General features: G+C 37.0%; 1 protein-coding gene across 1 annotated transcript in view; it reads left to right on the top strand.

Moving 5' to 3' along the window:
• Positions 1 to 10,647, top strand: part of LOC106879067 (katanin p60 ATPase-containing subunit A1) — a 40,048-nt gene that overhangs the window by 20,405 nt on the left and 8,996 nt on the right. The window contains exons 3-7 of the mRNA XM_052975304.1: positions 4,888 to 5,047; positions 6,078 to 6,235; positions 7,037 to 7,187; positions 8,221 to 8,318; positions 10,204 to 10,309. Of these exons, the coding sequence (XP_052831264.1) occupies positions 4,888 to 5,047; positions 6,078 to 6,235; positions 7,037 to 7,187; positions 8,221 to 8,318; positions 10,204 to 10,309 (673 nt within the window). The remainder of the gene's footprint in view (positions 1 to 4,887; positions 5,048 to 6,077; positions 6,236 to 7,036; positions 7,188 to 8,220; positions 8,319 to 10,203; positions 10,310 to 10,647) is intronic.

Raw genomic sequence — 10,647 nt, 5'->3', positions numbered from 1 at the left:
CGGATGGCACGTGTAAAGACATTCGAGCGAGATCGTTGCCAGTGCCGCCGAACTGGCTCCTGTGCAGGTGGCACGTAAAATACACCATTTCGAGCGTGGCCATTGCCAGTACCGCCTGACTGGCCTTCGTGCCGGTGGCATGTAAAAGCACCCACTACACTCTTGGAGTGATTGGCGTTAGGAAGGGCATCCAGCTATAGATCAGATTGGAGCCTGGTGTAGCCATCTGGTTTCACCAGTCCTCAGTCAAATCATCCAACCCATGCTAGCATGGAAAGCAGACGTTAAACGATGATGATGATGATGATGAGTTAATAGTCAGGTATGTCATGGTGTTGTTAGTATAGAAGTTTGCTTATCTCATGCTTTGAGATTCACAAAAAGATGTAGGTAGGAGTAGAGGTTGTTGGTCTGTATGTTTCTCTCTAGGTGTTCATTGTTTTTTTTTTTTAAGCAATTTGATTAGTATGTAGAAACTTTAACTCCTGTGTTTAATAGAATTTGTGGGCTGTGTGTTTATAAATATTTCTTCAATTCTGTTCCAAATGCGGATATTTTATATTTTAGGTCCCTGGATATATGCAAAAGTAGAGCCTTATAAAATGTGTGTATACATTAATGTATAAAATTGGGATAAAATTAAATTTAGTTTTAAAAATGTTTTAAAATTTAAAATTAAGAAAAGAATCTATATGTGTGTGTGTGTGTGTGTGTGTGTGTGTGTGTGTGTGTATATATATATATATATATATATATATAGATAGATAGATATATGATATAATGTATTTATGTGTGTGTGTGTAGCAAATTAGCTGGTTAGAAAATCTCTATGAGATGAAAGTAGTAACTATACAGAGAAGTAATGTTTATCTCCAATTAAACATGGCTGTTCTGTAGGAACTGACATTACTGCTATTTTTAACCCCTGGAGGGCACCTCCTATGGCCAGTTATTCAATGCAATCTGCACCCGATATCTGTATGTAATTTTATATATATATATATATATAAATTATTCAAGTGTCAACTCTGCAACAACTAGCTACTGTTTATAATAGTAGCTCGCTTGCATGCTGTAATGGTGTTAAAACATAAATAATCCCAAGAGCTTGTCTAAGCTTGCAATTAGATCAGTTTCTTTCACCCATCAACATAGTATTTAAGGTGTCAAGAATTATACTAACAAGCATTATTGGGTAAAAATGTCACCATATTTCAATAAAATGTATATATATATAATGGTTTATTTCTGAGGATAAGCCTTGAGTCAGGGTTTCTTCCCCTCTGCCCTCCTCTCCTGACTAAATTACAAATAAAATTGGATTAATTATTCTAAATATTTTAGATGTGGAATTATTATTATACCCCGATTTATTCAAACTAGTGTACTCATCTTGGTTGCTATAATTACAATGTTTTCGCTGTCATACCATCTAGCTTTCTGCTATACTCAGTAACTTTTAGTGTGACTAGCATTTACGACTTTCTTTTATACACTGTGATCTATATATATATATGTACTGTCTATTACTTAGATCAGCCAGTTACATACTATAATCTATATACACTGATATATTGAGGCTAGTGTCTTCATCTTGGATGTTATAGTCACAGCATCTCAACCAGTGTACCTTCCAGCCTTCATCAGGAATTATCATCATCATCGGTTAATTTCTTATTTCTTTACTGCCCACAAGGGGCTACACACAGAGGGGACATACAAGGACAGACAAATGGGTTAAGTCGATTATATCGACCCTAGTGTGTAACTGGTACTTATTTAATCGACCCCGAAAGGATGAAAGGCAAAGTCGACTTCGGCGGAATTTGAACTCAGAACGTAGCAGCAGACGAAATACCGTTAAGCATTTCACCCAGCGTGCTAACGTTTCTGCCAGCTCACTGCCTTTATCAGTTAATTTCTGTCTTCCACGCTGGCATGGGTCAGACGGTTTGACAAGAGCTGGCCTGCTGGAGAGCTGCACCAGGCTCCAGTTGCCTGTTTTAGCGTAGTTTCTATGGCTGCATGCCCTTCCTAATGCCAACCACTTTACAGAGTGTGCTGGGTGCTTTTTATCTGGAACCAGCATCAGTAATTTATATGTGACACCAGCATGGATGCTTTATGCATGACACCAAGCAGAGATGCTTTTTATGTGGCACCAGTATGAGTGCTTTTACATGACATTGGTATGGGTGCCTTTTATGTGGTACCAGCCTCTGTCACATCAGAGACTGTTGTACCAACCATATAGTGATTCTGAACAATAAGCTACATACTATCCCAGATTTTCCTCTTCACATCTTTCCTGTCCCTCTGAATGTCACTTTTTACATTTAATAAATCCACCATGGATTGTCATCACCTTCCTTATTTATCTTTCTAGCTTCTGGGACTTTTCCTTATTCCATCCTTTCAGGTCAGAGTTGATAAAATAAAGTACCATTCAAATTCTGGGACCTATTTAATGGATTAGCCCCTCCCCTTCAAATGTGTTGGTCTTGTAATTAAATTAGAAACTGTTAAGATGGCAACCTAGTGGAGACATCAGCACACCAGACAAAATGCTTAGGAGCGTATCATCTGCCTTTATGTTCCGAGTTCAAATTCTGCCAAGGTTGACTTTGCCTTTCATCTTTTGGGTTGATAAAATAAGTACCAATTGAGTACTTGGGTTGATGTAATTGACTAACCCCACCCCCATGTGCCTACAGCAGAAAGGATTATGTTATTATTATTAAGGTAGTGAACTGACTGAATCATTGGCACATTGGGCAAAATGCTTTGTGGCATTTCATTCATTTTTACCTTCTGGGTTCAAATGCTGCCAGGGTCGACTTTACATTTCATCCTTTCAGGGTCAATGAAATAAGCACTAGTCAAATACAGGTTGATGTAATCGACTTACCCCCTCCCTTGAACATGCTGGCCTTGAGCCAAAATTTGAAACCATTATCATTATTATTATTATTAAGGCAGCAAGCTGACAGAATTGTTAGCACAGCAGGCAAGATGCTTAGTGGCATTTCGTCTGTCTTTATGTTCTGAGTTCAAATTCCACTGAGGTCAAATTTGCCTTTCATCCTTTTGGGATTGGTAAGATAAGTACCAGCTAGTGTACTGGGGATGATGTAATCAACTATCCCCCTCGTCCAAACTTCAAGCCTTGTGCCTGTCATAGAAAGGATTAGCACCCACTACACTCTCGAAGTGGTTGACGTTAGGAAGGGCATCCAACTGTAGAAACATTGCCAAATCAGATTGGAGCCTGGTGTAGCCATCTGGTTTCACCAGTCCTCAGTCAAATCGTTCAACCCATGCTAGCATGGAAAGCGGACATTAAACGATGATGATGATGCAGTGGATGAGTTGAATTGTTAGAGTATCAGACAGAATGCCTTGTGGTATTTGTTGCAACATTATATTTTCAAATCCCACCAAGGTTAACCTTCAGCACACTGTAGGTGCATCATATCACCATATGAGTTTTCTCCCATATAGTAACAGAGCGGTGACAGAGGAAACAATTCTACAGAAAATACAGTGTGCTAAAGGTTAACTTTGTTTGGTCAATAAAAAGAAATACCAGTCTGGGGTGATATTGTTGACTAACCCCTCCTCCAAAATTTCAGGCCTTTTGCCTATAGCAGAAAAGATTATTGCTGTTATTATTATTGTTGTTGTTACTTTCTAAGTTTCACCCAGAGACTTCAGAAAACAGTAAGCTGAACTTTTTACTATGGATGAAGACATGGAAGTTATACTCTCTTTTGCTATTTTACTTGTTTCAGTCATTTGACTGCGGCCATACTGGAGCACCACCTTTAGTCGAGCAAATCGATCCCAGGACTTATTCTTTGTAAGCCTAGTACTTATTCTATCGGTCTGTTTTGCCGAACCACTAAGTTACGGGAACGTAAACACACCAGCATTAGTTGTCAAGCGATGTTGGAAGGACAAACACAAATACACATATATATACATATATACAACGGGCTTCTTTCAATTTCCATCTACCAAATCCACTCACAAGGCTTTGGTCGGCCTGAGGCTATAGTAGAATATATTTGCCCAAGGTGCCACGCAGTGGGACTGAACCTGGAACCATGTGGTTGGTAAGCAAGCTACTTACCACACAGCCACTCCTGGGCCTTAGTAAATTTTTTTATCTTTTACGTATTTCAGTCATTATAGCCATGCTGGGGCACTGCCTTGAAGACTAAGTGAACAGCTCAACCCTGATACTTATTTGCCAAATCACTAAGTTAAAGAAACATACATAAAGCAATACCACTTGTCAAGCAGAGGTGGGGAGGGAGAAAATACGTCTGTGTACACACACACACACACACACACACACATACATGTATTTACGATGGGCTTCTACACAGTTCCTGTCCACTAAATTCTCTCACAAACCATTGGTTGGTCTAGGGCTATAATAGAAGATACTTGCCCTCGGTACCATACAGTGGGACTCAACTTGAAACCATGTGGTGGTAAAGCTTGCTCACTAACCATACAGGTTAACTTTGTGTGTATGTGTGTGTGTGTGTATGTGTGTGTGTGTGTGTGTGTGTGTGTAGATAGAGAGAGAGAGAGACACTTGAGGCTCCAATGAAGCTAAAAGGTATTATTCAGGCACTCAACAATGAGACCACTGTATCTCAGCAGAAACAGCTGTAAGCTAATGAAGTTCATAAGATAATTATTCATTCCTTTGTCATCTCACTTTCTTATGATATAGATCATAATATAGATTTTATGATATAGATCATATCTTTCTTATGATAGATAGATCTACCCAGCCACAATGGCTAAAATGAACTAAAAAGACATGTGTATATATATATATATTATAATGTTTTATGTATATATTCGTTTCAGTATGTTAACAGATATAGCAGAAACTGCCAAAAATGCTCGAGAATATGCAATAACAGGGAACTATGACACGTCATTGGTTTATTACCGAGGATTGTTATTGAAAGTTCAGAAACTGCTTGTCAGTACAAAAGACCGAACTAAACAAAGCACATGGAGTCGAGTAAGTAATCATCTTTCACCAATTTTTACATACAAAATACAGTTAAATCTAGTTTATCAGCCACTGCCTTTTTCAATTCTTGTATATATTTGAGCAAATGAAGGAATATATTTAAGTGGTTGCTAGACCTGCTTGATTATAGTAAGTAAATATTTCTCATATCACACTCAATCACCTTAACCCTTTAGCATTTAAACTGGCCATATCCAGCCATATTCTAACTGTTTTATGTTGAAACCAACCAGATCCAACCTATCGCACCACTTCTACAATGTCATTCTAAAAATAAACAATCATATCAAAATCTCAAAGCTCTGAGATGATGCATGATTAATTCAAAAGAATGAATAAAATAAGCTTACATTTGACAGAATAATATATGTGCTAAAGAGTTAAATAAACAGCAGATAATGTAGCTCTGTATATACTGGAGAGTAAAATCTGGACTCTGAGGAAGCAGATGTTGGTCTATTACAGGCCTGCTTGATCAGAGCTGACCTAGGGATAAACAACACGAGCCAATAATGAGGTTTCTATGTAAACACTCTACTTGAAATGACAGCTAAATCTGCCTTAAATCATACCCTACCATCGTAAATATATGTAAAATATATTGGATAGGAGAGTCATTTGATACTCATGCCTGTAGAAGGAAAAAATGGATGTTAATGGCCGGATCACGTTTGACCATTGTAATGGCTGGAATACTTTTAACTCTTACTTGGACTTATTTTCGAAACAAGTAAAAGATAGAAGAGAGAGATTTAGTTAAATATTTAACTTTTCTTTTTACATTACATTTGTGCTTCAAACATAATTCAAAGAAAGATTCTTACATAAAAATACTGATAGAAGCTATTAATTCAAGGTGAATTCTTTTATGGGGCAGGTTGGTATCAAAAACAGTTAAAGATTTACTGAGATTTCTTTGTTAAATCTGATGTCTTAGTTTATTTAAAACAGTAATATATGTATATTATAAATATATAAATGTGTGTGTGTATTTATTAATAACTTTGTTTTATTGAAGGCCAAAACCTACTTCACAAAAGAGTATGATGCAGTGAAAAACATCTTAACGATTCTTACTGGAATGCAGAAATGTAATGCAGGTAGTTACCTGTTTGTACATGAAGAGCCTACAAGAGACCAAGAAAGTTGGCCTCTTCCAACTCCAGTTGAACACAAGTAAGTCTGTCTGATAATAATTGATCAGTGATGGGTACGTTTGAAAGACTGGACTGAATGGGTTGTTATTAAACTGATGTTCTAGTGTTATTAGAAAAGTGTGTAGGGTCATCATTTGGAAGGCCTTAGAATCAGGACAGGAAATAAACAGAGGAGATAAGAAACCTTTACTGCCAGGATGAAAGCAACTCATTTAGGTGAGCAATAACTAGTGTAGTTGATGGAACTTGCGTTAAAAGCACCCAGCTCACTCTGTAAAGTGGTTGGCATTAGGAAGGGTATCCATTTGTAGAAACCAAGTCTAATTAGACTCAAACCTGGTGCATCTCTCCTGCTTGCCAGCTCTGGTCAAACTGTCCTACCCATGCCAGCATGGAAAACAGGCATTAAAGGAAGAGGAGGAGGACAATGACGACAGCACCCTCTTTAGTGCCCTGTGGCACAAGAAAATGCATGCATTGTCATACTTCCATCGGTAGCAAAGGTTTATAGGTTTTCTTCACTATTTTGTGTATCATACCCAGTGTAAGCTATTGACACATAAGAGGTGCAGCAATATCAAAGGAAGGCTTCCTGGGAAGATAGTTTTTGTAGGTGGCAGATGTTCAGGAGCAATAAACACTGGTGTATACATGTGAAGCAATAAGGTTTTATATGAGGGCCATATTTGGGTTGTTGTTGTCTTAACTACAATTTATAGGTCTATTTATCCCTCAATAAATTATATTAGATAATTTTCTGTACCTACTGTTACATCCTATTCACTTGAACTTCAATTTTTGAATTAAACTTATTTTTCAGACCTTCTCCTAATTTATGGGTACCACATCGGGCTCAGCCAAAGAAACCGGAACCTAAAAAGTCAAATCCAAGAGTACCACTAGCCAGACAAAAGCCATCATCTGCTGATAAAAACAAAGACCGAGGTGGTCGGGAAAGGTCTAAAAGAAAAGTATGTTTAAAATTTTCTTTGAACAGCATTTAAAATGTAACTTGTAGAAATGTGTAAAGCTAACATGTTTGTTTTTGTTAGCATGGCTGTAGGTACAGGTATGGCTATGTGATTAAGAAGTTTGCTTCCCAGCTATGTGGTTTCAGGTGCAATTCCACTGTGAGACACCTTGAGCAAGTGTCTTCTACTTTAGTAGCCGACAAAAGGAGCCACTATTGTGTGTGTGTGTGTTGTTATATTATTGCTCACTCATTCAAAAGTCTTGATGTTCCTGCCATTTTCTGTTGACACTTCTATCAGTAACATACCCACTGGTGTTGTGCCTTCAAAGCTGTGTAGAATGTGAGATCCCTGACTTGGAAACATGTAAGAATTTGTGTCAGGAAGGACATTCAGCTGTAAAACAGTGCTTCAATAACATATTTGTCTGACTCGTGCTGGTGTGAAGAAAAAATGAAAAACATGCATAAAATGAACAAATGAGGCCTTCCTGTATATTATATCATTTCTTACATGTAGAAGTATCTCCATATTCCCCTGCTATTTCCATCACAAGCAATGCTTGTGTTAGCAAAAATGAAACAAATCATGATGTGCAACAGACCATCTAATAGCCATCAACTGCTCAAGAGCCCACAAAAACATTAAGTTGGAAAAATTTCTCACAAAAGTTCCAAGGCTCTCTTCAGTAGCCCTCTTGTTGCCAACCTTTACTCAACACGATCACTCAACCTGTGACAATGATAGTGATGGTAATGGTGAGGTACTTGTGACCCTATCGGTGCTGCTGCCACATACAAGGGCACTGGTGCTAATGTCCTGTGGAAAGCATTCAGTACACTCCATAAAGTGGTTAGTGTTAAAGACATCCAGTTGTAGAAATTATGTCAAAAAAGACAATGGAATATGGTATGGCTCCCAGTCTTGACAGTTTCTGTCAAACCATCCCAACCCATGCCAGCATGGGAAACTAACATTAAATGTTAATGATGATGACCACAGCTAATATGTAATTCTACTTAAAATTTTATAGGAGGAGGATGAGAAGAAATTTGACCCACCTGGTGTGGATAAAGAACTTGTTGCTAATTTGGAACGTGATATTGTTCAGCGAAACCCCAATGTACACTGGTGAGTTTATAAATTGCTTTTACATTATTGAGGCCCACGCTAACCAACTATGTCCACTTCTTCTTCCTGATAATATCAACTCTTTTGAATTCCCTCACTGCCACTCTCTTATCTGCAGCTGTCAGCTTGTAACTATTCTAGAGGAATATTGTCTTGAAGAGTCTGCAATGGCCATGGGCACAGTTACCTTCCTCTAGAACTGTGGTTCTCAACTATTTTTTACTTATGGCTCACTTTGTTTACTATTTTTATTCTAGTGGACCCCCATAGCCATTCAATGTTTAAAAACTAATTTTATAGACACTGCTTTCAAAATTCCTGTTTTGTTATTCATTCATTTAATTGTATAGGATGAACTATGTAAATTGTTAGAGAAAGAAACCTAGCTGTTTCTTGCAATACCTTCATTGAAATCAAAACTTTTCATGGACCCTTAAAATACTACTGTGGATACCCAATTTACTATTTTGCTAGTGTGGATCCCTCAAAATCTTACAAGGATCCCCAAGGGACCCCAGTTGAGAACCACTGCTCTAGAAGAAACTAGTAGAAATATATTCTTAAGGCCTGATTTAATCTGTTGCTCCATCTACACCAATCTACAAAGCTCTACATCACCTTTCTCCTTTTAATTAAAGAACGAGGAAGGAAAAAAACACTGCTTAAAACCCTTCATTCTTACTAAAAATCCATTGTTGTTGCTTATCTCCAAATTTAAGACTAATCCAAAATACTTATCAGAAGCACCACTGCCATAATACTTTCCACTTTTAATCAGGCATAATGTATTTTGGACAACATTATGCAATCTAATTTTTCATGTTTCTTTTTTATTGGTATTTTCAAAGTTGTACAATATGTAATTTTGAATGAGATTTGACTGCAGTTTCTAGCAAGTCATATTCCATTATTGGCTTGTAATTTGCTCTGTATTCGGTATTTGTCTTTTAGAATCTGTCAGAAATAGCCAATTTATATATTTTGGTGTGGAGAACTATTTTCACCATGATTTAGTGATAATATAACGAGGTTAAATATTTTGACTCTTAATTGATTTTTACTACAGTTTTCTTTTTTTCATGTAGTGTTCAATATTCCATAACTATCCCCCTATACTTCCAATGACCTGTAATTCCTGATAGAGTTGTGGAGGTGTTATTGTGGAAGGCAACATGCCTATAACCCTCTAACTCTGAACTTAGCTGATTTCTTGCAGAGAGAAAGTAAGAATAGAGATGAAGACTCCATCCCACTAGATACTCTATTTATCAACCCTGAAAAAATGAAAGGCAAAGTTGACTTTGGCAGAATTTGAACTCAGAGCATGCCAGAATAAATACCACAAGGTGTGCTGTCTGCTGCTCTCATGACTCTGTCAATTCAGTGCCTAACTATTCTAATAATTCAAAATCTTTTCTATTAAATATTACTTTAGTCTTCATTGAATTTTTCGTGTTGGGCAAACAGTCTTGATCTTCTTGAGTTTTAAGCCTTTATTATTCTTGTATATACCAACAGCTCTGCTTTCTCTTGAATTTTGTATTGTTTAACTTCTAACGTTCAAATTACTCTCCCAAATATAAAGCTTATTTATTTTGATGATGTTATTGTCTATTTTAGAATGGCTTTGTAGGGTTGGTGTGAGAGGTTATATCAGGCTAGTTTGAACATAAAACAAGAGGTCTATTATGGCCAGCTTAAATGCTAAAGAGTTAAAATGTGTTATAGTTACAAAAGCCTAAAATCAACTCCTTGAAATTAAATCTTAATTTTTTAACAATTGTTATGAAATTTTTTTACTTGATATATGTCCTGAGATTTTTGGGGTTATAAATCTTTTATACGAAAGAAAAAATGTTTTAGTAAGGCTTGTAAATTTTTTTAGGGAAGACATAGCTGATTTAGTGGAAGCGAAGAAACTCCTGAAAGAAGCTGTAGTTTTACCTTTGATACGGCCAGACATTTTCAAAGGAATAAGACGTCCGTGGAAGGTAAATAATTTTCCAATATTTATGTGTTCTAATTAATGATTAACCCCTCTACACTGTTCATCCAGAACCTCTTATAATCCACACGAATTCATGAGTGGGTACTTCAAATTCCCACTGCCACCAGATTAGCGTACTAGGCAGTACTGTTTCACAGTACTTTCTACAGTGCAGTACTAACAAACTTCTATCATACTAATGTACATGTATTTCATTAAATTCTCTTACTTGTTTCAGTCATTTGACTGTGGCCATGCTGGAGCACTGCCTTAAAGGGGTTTTTTGTTGAAGTAATTGATCCCAGGACTTATTCTTTGTAAGCCTAGTACTTATTCTATCGG

Source organism: Octopus bimaculoides, chromosome 21 (genome assembly GCF_001194135.2).
Source record: "Octopus bimaculoides isolate UCB-OBI-ISO-001 chromosome 21, ASM119413v2, whole genome shotgun sequence".
Classification (NCBI taxonomy): domain Eukaryota; kingdom Metazoa; phylum Mollusca; class Cephalopoda; order Octopoda; family Octopodidae; genus Octopus; species Octopus bimaculoides.
This window is presented reverse-complemented; position numbering and strand designations above follow the sequence as displayed.